Genomic DNA, 13293 nt, shown 5'->3' on the forward strand with positions numbered 1-13293 from the left:
ACAATTTTTTAGCTAAGACTAATTTATTGCAGCCTAAACCCTAAGAAAACTCATTTGCAAATTGACAGGGTTTAGCCACACCTGAGAGTTCAAAAGAAACCACGGGAGAAAACTAATAATTCTCTCAAATCCTTTCTCATAGGCGTGGACCAACATGGTGCTAACAGTTCTCAATCAGATTCAGATCCTTCCAGACCCAACTTTCACAGCCCTCCAGCCAGCAGTGTTTCCATGCATCAGCCAGCTGACCTGTCACGTGACTGACATCAGAGTTCGCCAGGCCGTGAGAGAGTGGCTTGGCAGAGTGGGCCGTGTCTATGACATCATTGTGTAGAAGACTCACATTGAAGAAATTCAATAGCGAGGGTTAGAGTATGCCTGCCTTTCAAACTGGTAACATTTTCTTCACCAACAGCCCCATGGAAACTAGTGTCTCAGAGAACAAAAGGCTGCTCCCTAACTAATCTGTCCTGGGGCCATTCTGGATATGAAGGTGGTATCTAGATGACACAAATGCTACTCTGATTTTGCACATTGTTTCAGAAGAGTCTCCTTGACACATTTCTAAATCTTCAAGTTTATTTCCCAGTGCTTTTGCCTGCAAAGTTATTGCCAAATGGGTCACTTTCAAGGACCACTCTTTGAAAACACTACATTAATCCATTTGATCCTTTTTTTTTTTTTTTAAGTGCAATTGCTAAGGAAATACCTGCTGGTAAGTCAAGCTGATATATAAATACTCAAACATCTAGTACCAAACATTATTCACTGAGAAAGATTTATATCATGATTGTGCATTTGGCAGGGAAGAAAACAGAAAGATGAATTCTTGGGTGTCATAATTAAGAATGGGATGAATTTCTCTGTAAAATATTTCAGAACATTTCAAAATTGTCCTAAGTTGTCAAGATTGTCTGGTTGGTACTCACCAACCTCTTCATTTAAGGTACTGTTGTGCCTTTATTTCCCTATTTCTAACGGAAGAAAATGCTTTCCTGGCAGGGTTTTAACTGTATGTCATAGCAGCCTTTGACACACAGTACCCAGTGATATTTGATGATACAGATATTTCCAAGAGACAGAAGACTGACCAGCCACCCTGGCTGTCCCATTAGTCTTGGCTTTTGCTCCCAAGGCAAAAAAGAAAAGGGAAAGAAAAAATGGTGCCTTAGTTCCTTGTTGCACAGACATTTCTATACTCCACAGTTATCTGAACATAAGTTATAATATTTGGTTTTTAAGGAAACAAAACATAAAATGCAACTTATTTGATATGAACAGCGTTGGAGTAAAGGAACTCAAGAGTTCTCCATTCAGAGAGCAGACTTCTCAGGGAAGGGAGCAAGAAGTGTGGGGTAGGGAGACAGCGGGGTGGGGTGGGAAAGGAGATTATGATGAAATCATTTTAAATATTAAAATATTACACAACAACCATATGAAATTATGATGTCAGTTATACACGCTCTAGTCTCAGAAGAAAACTAAAAGAGAAGGGCCTTGCACAGAATGAAATCTCGGAAATTAAGTTTTTCAATTTAAAATATTTTTTCTTTGGCAAGTAAATTTACCTTATGTCTGAAGTCTTTTTATTCAGGCCAACATTAAAAGTGGATATTTCTTTTCTTAAATATTACTAGAAAATTAATCTGGAAATTTTATATACAGGATATTTAATATTTCTTAAATTATAATAATGATGATTGAAACTCCTCAGTCAAGCCCACTCATATACATCCTAGAAAGTGGAGTTAGTTGCTAAGACGTACATTATAATTTTCCCAGCCCCTAAAAATGTGTTCATAATTGAGTATGTCATTCATCCTTTAAAAATAAAATATCAGCTCTTCCATACTGAAGTAAGGATTTAAAACTGACAACTTTATGCATTGCTGGCGTTAGTAAATTTTGTCTTCCTTGAGAAATATGTAATCTATCTATAAGGTTAAGAGGAAGACACAGCTCCCTGACTTATTTAGGCAGTCTCAAAGAAAGAACTTTATTATTCAGTATGCCACCTAGAGATCACCACAGAATCTAGAAGACATTTTTTCAGTTCCATGAAAGACTCTCTTTGCCTTCAGTTTTTACTCATTAGACAATAATTTGAGTTTAGAAACAGATCAGCTATCTTAACAAGCAATGAATTGTTTGGATAGCAATGAACTGCGTTCTATAACTTTGAATTTTTATATTTTGTAAGTAGAATTGAAAGTTGGGTACTGTTTTTCTTTGTTTTTTTGTTTCTTTTTTTTTTTTTAACAAAACAGTGCACCATGGTTGTTCTGTTTCTTTTTGTAGCTTATCCTAGGTTCAGTTCTCCTTTGTGAGCCTGTTGAGTACTAACAAAAAAAAAAAAAAAAAAAGCTTCAGTGAAATAGAGTATCAAATCAGAGTAATCACAAAATGTTGATATGTAGCAATTTTTTTCTAAAGTATAAAAATTCAAAGGAGGCCAGTCTCAGTGTATGAATGTCATATCCCAGAGTATGTTCATCAATTATTTAGAAATCAGAGTTCATTCTCCCCACACATTCTCTATCCTGGGATCCAAGGCTAGTTGATGGAAATAAATTTACCCCACACTCTCTCCAAACACTGCTTTAGTACTAGTCTGACTATGGGTACCAACAGTAAAAACATGAAAGAATATACATAGCTCTTCACCTATACTTTTGCAAGAGGCTTTTTGGTCCCTTTCCATCACCTTTTCTATAGCCTACCTCAGGCTCACACTGGTCTTCAGTCCACCTTCATTTTCTAGGTACTCTGTGTTCCGCATCCATGTCAGATTTCAATCAGAAAATTAGCTAAGTCACAGTAAGAATTCCCAGGGGTATTTGTAGTTGTCAAAAAGTACATTGCTTGATGCAGATAATCTCTAACAAACAGGACTTCAGGTCACAATGAACTTAGTCAAATTCTCCCAGTGATGGAGAAGAAAGGGAGACAATTAGGAACCCTTAGTAGACAAGGGGTGCCTTCCCAGGCTGCCCGGTCAGTCCCTTATACTCTTCTTGGTGTCTCCATTTCTGCCTTTCCCCATCTCTTCCTTCACTCTCTCCCAAGGTCTCTGAAAGACCAAGGTCAAGACAGCCTTGGAATATATAGTAATATATTGGAATATATACAAATATATAGTAATCACTGTAGTTAAAACAGTTATTGCTATATATTTACAGATCTGAGCAGCACAAGATTTTGCATGTTGCTTTCAGTTGCCTGTATTTACTGTCAAAAGTGTGTTAACGTAAGGTTGAGATTTACTCTCTTTTTTTCTAATATTTTGTTGAAGTCGCATCATGAACACCTGGAACACTCAAAGTGTAAAGTAACTGCTGACTGAACAGCTCAGCCAAGTACACCACACTCTTCATCAGATTTCATTTTGCCATGAGGGCATAGGTTTGATGGAAGGCTAATAGATTGTTCATTGGATCTCTCCTAGCTCTTGCATCTCCTGATCAGCTTTTAAAGATGCGTAGGCTGCCTTTTTATACCATCTTGTTCTCACTCCCCTTATGATTATTTTCTACCCTTCTCCATTGACACAAAATAGGTACCTTTTTCCATTTTTAGGCCATTTAATGACTGGCTGAGGCTGACGTTAACATACATAACAGCTCAGATTAAAATATTTTCAATCAAATATGACAAAATGATAACATAATTTAAAAGCACCTTTAAATGGAAACTTCTTTGTACAGTATCATCAGGCTTTTTGTCCTTGTTGTTTTCAGGAGACGGCTTAGAGAGAGTCAGTTGAGAGAGTCAAATAGCCTTAACTGTAAGAAGGTAATGCAATTACATAATAGATATCCTTGACTTCCCTCAAATGCATCACAACTCTGCTTATGTAGGAAAGTTTTCTTTCAGAAAGGAAAATCTGTTCGTGTCAGTCCTTTCAATGTAAACAGAATGAAGACCTTTGGAGCTGATGACAATAACAGGAGGTTACAAACAGCAGGAAGGAGGTGACATTTGTTGAGTGCCACTGTGAATGTAGACCCTTACCTGCATTATCCTATTTAATTCTCACAATAACCTTGTGAAACAGGTACTGTTTTCCTCATTTTTTCAGATGAGGACAGAGACCCAGAGAGGTTAAGAAATGTGCCCAAGATAACAGTAAATGGCAAAGTTGGTTGCGAAAGAGGTGTCCCTGAATTCAAAGGCCACACTCTACTATGCCATGCTCTAAGTGCCCAGAAGAAACAATTAAAATGAGTTGAAAATATTTGATTGATGTCCCAGATCTGTAATGGTATGGGGATATTTCAAGTAGGTTAAAAAAATAGTGTTTATACATAGATTACATGTAACATAATATTTTAAGAGTTTGAAAATAAAGAAAACAAAATCTAAACTTTAATCTTAAAGCAGACCTTCAGTGGTAATTAAGGAAATTTGCCAATTATGTGGATATAATGGAATAATATCATTCGTGGACAGCTGTTATGCAGGAAAAACACGACAGCCTGTGTCTAGAATGACATGCACAAATTGTAAACCTTTTTCAATTACATTTAATCACTCGGAATAAAGTGCCCTGTAGCCAACAGTGCCTCTCCACTTGCTTCCCTGAAAGTATATAGTACTAAATTTGTAGGTCAACATCAAAGTTTGGAAATATGCAAAATAAATGATAACCGTTTTTCAATTGCACACTGAAGAGGAAGTATTGATTAGATAAGATTGTTTAAAGATGCAGGAAGTGAGGGCATCAGGTCAACATCCAGAGTAACCATGTCCCATAATACCTAAATATTCCTACTTACTTTGCAAAAAAAGGAAACAGACATAAGGAAAATCCAGAACTTACATGTGCGTGGGTACCACTTAGGTGATCCTAGTGAGACTTAGTGTGGCCTTAAAAAAAGGAAGAGACTATTTTTAAGCACTTTTTATTGGAAATATGAGCTTGTTATTGGGCAAGATTTATGAAATTGGTAAAGAATTCTTGTAATTATGCCTCATCAAAAAAAATGTGTTTACCTCATGCATTAGTGGAACGATCTAGAAAACTGTTTGTCTGTCTTTTTGTGAGATCTTCCTCTGCTTGTATTGTAATATTTGTGTTTGATGTGGACGTAACTAATTAACTTAGTTTTGGACTAGAGCACGATGTAGATTTCCAAAACACAATGATTACATCAGGGATGATGGACCAAAAAATATATACATATCATCTCCTGGATAGTCTAAGGGAAACTCAGTTGAGAACAATGCTCAGTTTCCTTATAAACAGTGACACCACTTATTATTAACTGAAGAAAACCCACTACCACACCACTAGCACCATACAAAACAATTTTCCTCTCTTTGTGTAATCATGCAAGGGGTTTCCAGGAAGGAGAGGCTGGCTGACCATCTTTGTGACAAAACTCAGTCAACAGTTGGTGAATCCCATTCAGTTATGGTCCTCCCAGTCTGTTCCACCACCAGGAATTGTTTGTACGGTTCTTTCCTCTCCTGAAGGTTTAAGCAGTGGTTGTCTAGTATCTTCTGACTTTAGAATAGTGGTTCTCAAACGTTAGCATATATCAGAATCACGTCAAGGGCTGGTTAAAACACAGATTGCCAGGCCTAGAGTTTCTCATCCAGTAAGTGTGGAAATTTGCACTGCTCACTAGTTCCTAGGCGAGGCCGAGGCTGCTGGTTTGGGGACTACACCTTGAGAACCATGACCTTGAAAAAATTTCCAGCTACTACCTTTATGATCAGCCTGACTTATCAAGCACTAGAGAAAAACTGAACTTAACCTTAGACAGACAACTTGGGATTGGAGTCTCTACAGCATTCCTGCTCAACCTTCCCTGTTTCCAGGTTTATTATACCAACAATTATTATTTTACAAGCTAGAAGACAATGAATGTATAAGGTCTATGGAACAGTGAGATCAGTGTAAGCTTCTCTTGTCTTTGTATTTAGAACCATTGATTCTGTGGATGATCATTTGTATCACGTTGGCCCTTTGACTTGTACTGAGGTGATTTTAAAGTATGTGGTGTTTGTGTTTCTTCTGTCCATATGGTTTTAATGAGATGTTGCCATGTCGACTGCATTACAGCCTTGGCTCCTGGCTTCCAGAGGTTTTTTAAGTAGTTACTTGCCTGCCAGTAGTTTTAGATCTCTCATTAGTCACCAAAATATCAGCATGTCAAGTTGTACTACTTGATGTGCCTTCTTTCACTTAACTGTCTTTTGTAAATTAATATTTTAATTTCCTGTATACCTGCAAAGAGTTTACCAAATGGCTTCATGGAAATTTGCAAATGGGACCAACTCCCTTTTGAGCAGTATATGTGTCTGTTTTAGAGACTTTCAGTAAATATGTTGTGTTTGTGCTCATATCTGCACAATAAATACTATATTCATTATCTCATCTTCCAAATGATGGGAGAAATGTAAAAGTAAATCAATATGCATTGGGAATACAGTGAAATCACGTTAACCCAAATATAAGTGGGGCCTTAGTTTATTTCGTAAGTCTTTCTTCAATTAACTAGCTTTAGAAATTCTTTTTCCATGAAAAAAAATAGGGAACATAGAGGAAATAATTCAAGAGAAAAAAATTAAATACCTTAAAAATCATCACCCATGTATAAACTATATTAATTACACATAATTCTTATTGATTTAATAAAATTTCTCTAAATACTTCTTAAATACCCTGACATCATTTAAATTACTTTTGTGAATAGAAAGCAATGACTATATTTCCTAGAATTGGTGAGATGAGAAAGCATATTAAAGTGTTCATGATATCAAGGAGTCATGTCCTTGCCTCTGTGGATGGAAATAATTGAAGTTTTTTGTTTTGTTTTTCAAATTTCACTTTTGTTTTCCATAATCTCATTTTTTAAAATTATGTATGCATTTAGTTCTTTTAATAATTTATTTTAAAATTAAATTTAAAAAATTAGTCTCTAAGAATAATTTCAGTTTATTTTACCAACTGGTGCCAAAAAGGGGAGGAGGAAATCTAAAAGCCAATCTTTTGAACCACCATACAAAATATTATGTTTTCTCTGAAAGGTAGGGAATCTCGAGCCCCTGACTCTACCAGCCACCGTGGTCATCCATGGCTACCTCATGATATGTGCAAGCTACTTGGTATTCCTCCCTCTGCTGATTTTTGTTGGAAGTGGTTCTCTCTAATACAAATCAATAGGCAAAACTGGACAAAGATTAATGCTTTTGATATTTTGGTTTCACTTCATTTGCAACCATGTGGTAGAATGTACGGGTATGGCGTGATGGGGGCAGGTAGAGGTGCCTAGAGGGAAAAGCTGATTTTGTTTGTTTTTGTTTCTTGATTTGTTTTTGGTGGATGGGTGGGGGGCGGGGAAGGAGCTAAGTATTAAAAATTTATTGCCCTAATCATGCCAAAATACTATTATTCAAAATTACTTTTCTGCTTTTCTAAGAGGAATGAACTTCAATCACTTACATTATAAACAGTTTCCCTACTACCTTCTCCCCACTCTAAATAAAGCCAATGGGTGGTAAGGGTCCTTTTATCCTTTCTTGTATTTTGCCAAAGACTTGTTTCATTGAAAATTATAAATAAATGAAGTTTGGTATAGCCGTAGTGATTTGAGTCAGTATGCCATTTTATCTACAAAATGCAAAATCCATCATCGCAACCCCATTCACCAGGAGCCTTGAAGCATTTTGTTTACTCCAAATGACTTGTTAAGGAAGTACAGTTTTTGTTTTGCCTTTTTAGTCAGATTGGTCACATTTATTAAAGAAAAAAAAAAGAGCTGAAAACTACCCTCCTTTATATGTTGATATAACTGATTTGATATAATCTGTTTGTTGTTTAACGGGTCGCTGTAAGCAAGCTTGCCAGTGTATTTTGTGTACATTTTATCTGAGGTGAAAATGAAAATTCTAAAGAGAAAATATTTTAAAAGATATCGTATTTATGTTGCTTGTGTTGTAGAATAAAGATTCAAATGCATTTTAAAAATCTGATATGTGGAGCAATTTTCTTTACTGAATAAATATGCCAAAATAATGTATGTAAATATTCTGCCTAAAGAACTAGGTTCCTTTCCATGGCATTTCATAACTATGAATGAAGAGCCTCCCCCCCTCTAAATTCTATAACACAGAGATATTCTCTGCTGATAGGTTAGTACATGCCTTTGAAGAAATACATGTATGCACACCATTGTTTCCATTTTTTTAAAAAAAGAGGGCTTATTTTACAATATTGATTTTTTTTCTTCATAAGAATGGATATCAAATGCATATTATCAGTAGATACTGATGTAATTTACTCATTTAAAAAACTAAATGTTACCTTTTTTTTAATAGCTTAACCTCTCAATCAATAGGAATATTATTAAAAGGTAACACAGCCAGTTTAACTCCATGATCTTATTGGACTGCAGCTTTAAAACAAAAGCTTATTAATAATAGTGTAAGCCTGGGAATCACCAGGCCCAGATCATGGAAAACTGCTGTTTGGCTACTAGAAGGATAAAAAGACATACAAAACACCGTAGAGATGGAATCAGTGTGTATGACCTTAAATCATGACTATATTCTATCACATACTCTAGTAATCTCACAATGGTATTACTAACACTTGGTCACTTGCATTTTATGGACAAAATAAAACTAAAATGGTCACTAGCATACTTTGCACAAGGACATCACACACTTCGGTGACCAACCACATTCATGGATGGAGACAGTTTGGCAGAGTAGAGAAGGCTTGGGGCCGTAGCCAGAAAAGCAGAGTTCACATCCCAAGCTTTGCCCCTTCTTGGGAGTGGGAAAAATCAGACAACCCTTGAGTACAGAGTTCAAGGTTTCTGCTCTATAAACTGAATTTAAACCCTTACCACAAAGGGTTTCAAGATAACGCTAGAGCCCCAATCTTGCAGTGCTTTGTAAATGTTAATGCCTAATAAATACAAACTACTATGTGTTGGAGGATAACCCATTTCATAAATGGCCCAACTATTTTGCAAGATGATTTATACTTGAGATCTAATGTGTACATATTCTTGACATTTATATCCACGAATACACAACACAGCAAGCTTAACATTATGTGTTATATAAGCCAGTCGGCACCTCAGATGCAGATCTCTTTAATCAAAACATTTTGGAAATAAATTCTAGGTCAATAGCCAATTCTTCCATTATTAATATCCAGCAATTAATACATTATGTGCCTAAATCTATATGTATTTCTTTAAATAAGAGACTTGATACACTTCAACTATTTGGCTTGTGATCAAAATTTGTATTATAATTCAGCTTTGATAAATATTTCATACCACTCATTAGAAAATTTACTTTCCCATCCGGCTTCAAGATAGGTTCAATAAGCAAGTGAAAATAAAATGGAAGCGTAATGTAATACTGTGGCTTTCACATATTGACCAACATTCCTGTTATTTCCAGCCTTTGCAAGGGCACTCTATGAGTGCCTTTTATCTCTTCCTTGTTTCTTTCTTATTTATAGATTCCTAGTTACAACATCTAGTCATCGGTGCCTTGTGTCTGCCCTGTTGACTTAATCTGGTTGTACAAAATGTTTTGTTGCCAGAGAAACTATCCAGTTTAATGATCTCAGCCAAACTCAGATGGCAACAGCATAATTAGATCCCAGCAAAGCTTATAAGCCGTTTCCAAATCACAGGGGAAAACATGATGATTTCAACATGCAGGGATCAAATTTACAACAGTTTAGAGCTGAGAACTCAAATATTGAACTTCAGATGACTTTGATACAGTTTCCTAGTCTTCCCTATATCAATACAGGCATACCTCGTCTTACGGCACCCCACTTCACTGTGCTTCACAGATGTTGCATTTTTTTTTTTTTTTTTAACAAATTGAAGGTAAGATCTTCTACCAACAAACAGATTACAGCTTGCTTTATTACCATAGTACTCAGTTTATCACGGTGGTCTGGAACCAAATCCTCAATATCTACGAGGTATGGCTATATATTAATTAATTGCTGTATTGAGCTACTGTTGTAACCAGTACAAATGATGTGAGGAAGTAAAACAACATACTTTGCCAGTGTCTCTAGCAGAGAATATAAAGAACATAAATTTGATTTAAATGTTATGATGCAGAAAACTCCATTATAATTCAACTTGAAAAAGTGAGCATTGAAGTTAATTTATCAATTATAAAGGAAAAGATACTATCAGCCATATTATAGTTAAAAGTTCGATATTCCAAGTCTTGTTTTAATCGGCACCTATGACAGCCATCGAATCAGTAAACACTTGGATTTTCTATTACAGCAATGTGTTATAAAAATAACATCCTTCTAAAGCCTAGAATAGATTTATTTTTCAAGTGTGAAGGCTGTATATTAATACAGAACTTTCATATCAAAACCATTTAGAAATGAGCTTCTTGGAAAACTAACTGAGCATATTTGAAATCTGTTCTCAGCCCTACCAACTGGAGACGCAGGCAGGGTTTTACATTAGTACAGATCTAGAGAGTTAAATTTTACCTTGTTAAATTGATAAATCTAATTTAACTAGTTCTTATTCCTATGGGGGGGAAAGTCTATAAAACCCTTGGGGATTAGCGCAGGACATGGGGATAAAAATAACACCTCCTACTTGGCAAGTCTATCAGCCCCGACTTATGGTTGGCGGGGCAGCAGCGCTCCCACCTCCCCACACTCAGCTAAGCACCTCTGTTCATTGCCTACTTTCCTGCTCATGCTACTTCAAGCAAGAAATCAAATGGAAAAAAATGTTAACACAGAGTTGTTGCAGAGGCTACCACTGAAATGATACACAGGACTCAGTCATTATCAGAAAAATGGGGATTGTGTCGTTCATGAAACTGTGGACTGGCCAATATTCAGGAATGGACACAGCTATGGACTTACACGACCAGATCCCTGATCCAGAGATGGTAAATGAATGCTACCAGGCCACCTTTCTTCAATACATAAAGTGTTTTGTTTTGTTTTTTAATTAGAGTTGATTGGGGTGACAATGGTTAGTAAAGTTTAAGTGTACAATTCTGTAACAAATAAAGAAACAAAAACTCATAGACAATAGCTCAGTGGCTACCAGAGGGGAAGGGAGAAAGGGGTGTTAGATGAGGGTAAATGGGGTCAAATATATGGTGATAGAAGGAGAACTGACTCTGGGTGGTGCACACACAATGTGATATACAGATGATGTAATACATTAAGTATTGAGGCATTAAGTAGACTCCTGTGACTGAAAAGTACATTGAGCTATTAATCTATGTTCTTTTTCTCTCTCAGTATTTTCTCCATACCTTTTTCCGTATTTAAGTGGCTAGTTGGCTCAGAGGTTCATTGTTTCAAGGGAGGCGTATGATGGGACACAATGACCAAAAAATTGTCTGTGACATCCTTTGGCTCTTATGTTCCAAAAGCCTAAGTCATATCCATATACATACATATGTATGCAAGTGTGTGTGTGGGGGGGTATGTATGTTTTCATGTGGGTTTTGAGGGAATAGTGCCATGAAAAGGGAGAGTGTAGACAAAATCTCTAGGGTACAAACTTGAGGGGAAAGAATTCCTTCCTCTTTGACCAAAACTGAATTTCCAAGGCTGGGAGGAGAGGCGGTTCAATAGCAAAAAAGCTGCAGATCAGGGAGAACCCATGCAGTGCCCAGACTGTAAGAACCCAGGGAAGGCAGGCCTGCATGGTGTTCAGGGCTGCAGGCCTGGGGGAAAGTGCCACTCACTCGTTGGTGTAGAAGCAGCAGGGTGAGCAGCCACCGGGCAGAGGCTCAGAACACTTTTCAGCTATGTTACAGAAAAATAAGGAAAATTAAAATTTGACAGATGAAGTTGTGGGCTGAGATTTATACTCGTTTTTGTAGTGAATAATCTCAAAATCATGGCATGTCTGGTTTTAAAATTCGAATGAGAGTGGCAGGGGGAGAGAGCTACTCCTACAAATGCAAAATTATTTCCAAGGAAGTGCCAAGAGTTGGCAGTTAAAAAGACCTCCCAAGTTCAAGGTCAGTGACTTTCAACATCAAAAAGGTGTCTGCCCCCTTTGGGAGCCCAGCTGCTTCATTAGGTCATCTTCCATTAGAGTTCCAAACTCCCTCCTCTGGGACGTGTGAACTGTTTTGACAGTGAAGTTTACTTTGTCCACTGAGCAAGGCCCCAGTTGCTGCAGATAAACCAAATGTGTCCCCACCTGATTCCACAGCCTCCCTTCTAGTTCTTGGACACCTCCCCTCCCCTGCTGCCATGGCTGCCATCCCCCCTCTTCACGTTTTTAGCTAACCTGCCTAATACACCTTGCACTCCATGTGGATTATAGCCATGCGGTGTTAGAACTGTCAATAGTTTCTTCATATAATCTTCAATAAGAACATAACAGGACAACAGCTTCCTGCGTGACTCACACCTGGGTCAAAAATATACCTCCCCTCACCTACAACCCGTCCTCCTACCCTAGCTCACTTAGGCCCCTGAACTAGCTCAGCTACCGAGACAGTCTCAAATTGTAATGTACACAAAAACCACTTGATTGACTGTTGAACTTGCATGTGGCCAGGCCTTGCCTCAGAAATTCTGACCCTGTATGGACGGTATAGGACTCAGGAATCTCCATTTTGACAAGCTTTCAAACGGACTGTGATACAGAGATCACTCTTTCAAAATAATTCTAAGGAGCTAAGTCTCATTCGAGATTCTCATTCGAAGGATGTGATTCTAAGGATCTGACATATAATCGGATCTAAAATTAAAAGGCATGTTGAGTTTGGTCCCTACACAGGAGAGTTTAGGTGGAAGCCCAGAAGTAGATAGCAGTTGTTCGAGCAGCCAACCCCCAAGATAGCTTTAGAGCAGAGGTTGATAACTTGGGGTACGGAAAGATTTAAGGGGTTTAGGAACAGGGAGGGGGGAAATTAGAGCCTTTTTTATTGACTTCTAACTGAAATTTAACATGTCCTTCCTTAAATTTTGAATGTGGGCAACAAACCACTGTAATGAGGACAGGCCCTGCGATTTGTTACCTAATTACAGGGCCCCCGGCATTCCTGCGTAGTGGGAATTGCTATTAGAACCAGTATTAGATGTTGTTACTTAATGTGTTCATGAGGAAGAATACATATATACGAGGTCGGACAATTAAGTTCGTGAACTTGTTGCAACAATGTTACTAACCTTTTTTGATATCAGAGGGATTATTCACTACGAATTTGTACTGACTGGAAAAACAGTTAACCACATTTACTATTTGGAAGTGCTGAAAAGTCTGCGTGAAAAATGTTAGACAACCTGAACTTTTC

At 37.3% G+C, this 13293-nt stretch overlaps 1 protein-coding gene across 3 annotated transcripts in view; it reads left to right on the forward strand.

Annotated features, from left to right (window-relative positions):
* ARFGEF3 (ARFGEF family member 3) overlaps positions 1–2254 on the forward strand; it is a 151562-nt gene extending 149308 nt beyond the window's left edge. For 2 of the 3 annotated variants that reach the window (XM_074333628.1, XM_019732729.2), the window contains one exon: positions 143–479. In XM_074333628.1, the coding sequence (XP_074189729.1) occupies positions 143–334 (192 nt within the window). In that variant the 3' untranslated portion in view covers positions 335–479. Of the gene's footprint in view, positions 1–142 lie in introns of all 3 variants that reach the window. The other variant, XM_019732728.2, reaches the window with a different exon arrangement.
* The last annotated feature ends 11039 nt before the right edge of the window (positions 2255–13293 follow it).

The sequence above is a fragment of the Rhinolophus sinicus genome, linkage group LG05 (genome assembly GCF_036562045.2).
Source record: "Rhinolophus sinicus isolate RSC01 linkage group LG05, ASM3656204v1, whole genome shotgun sequence".
Classification (NCBI taxonomy): Eukaryota; Metazoa; Chordata; class Mammalia; order Chiroptera; family Rhinolophidae; genus Rhinolophus; species Rhinolophus sinicus.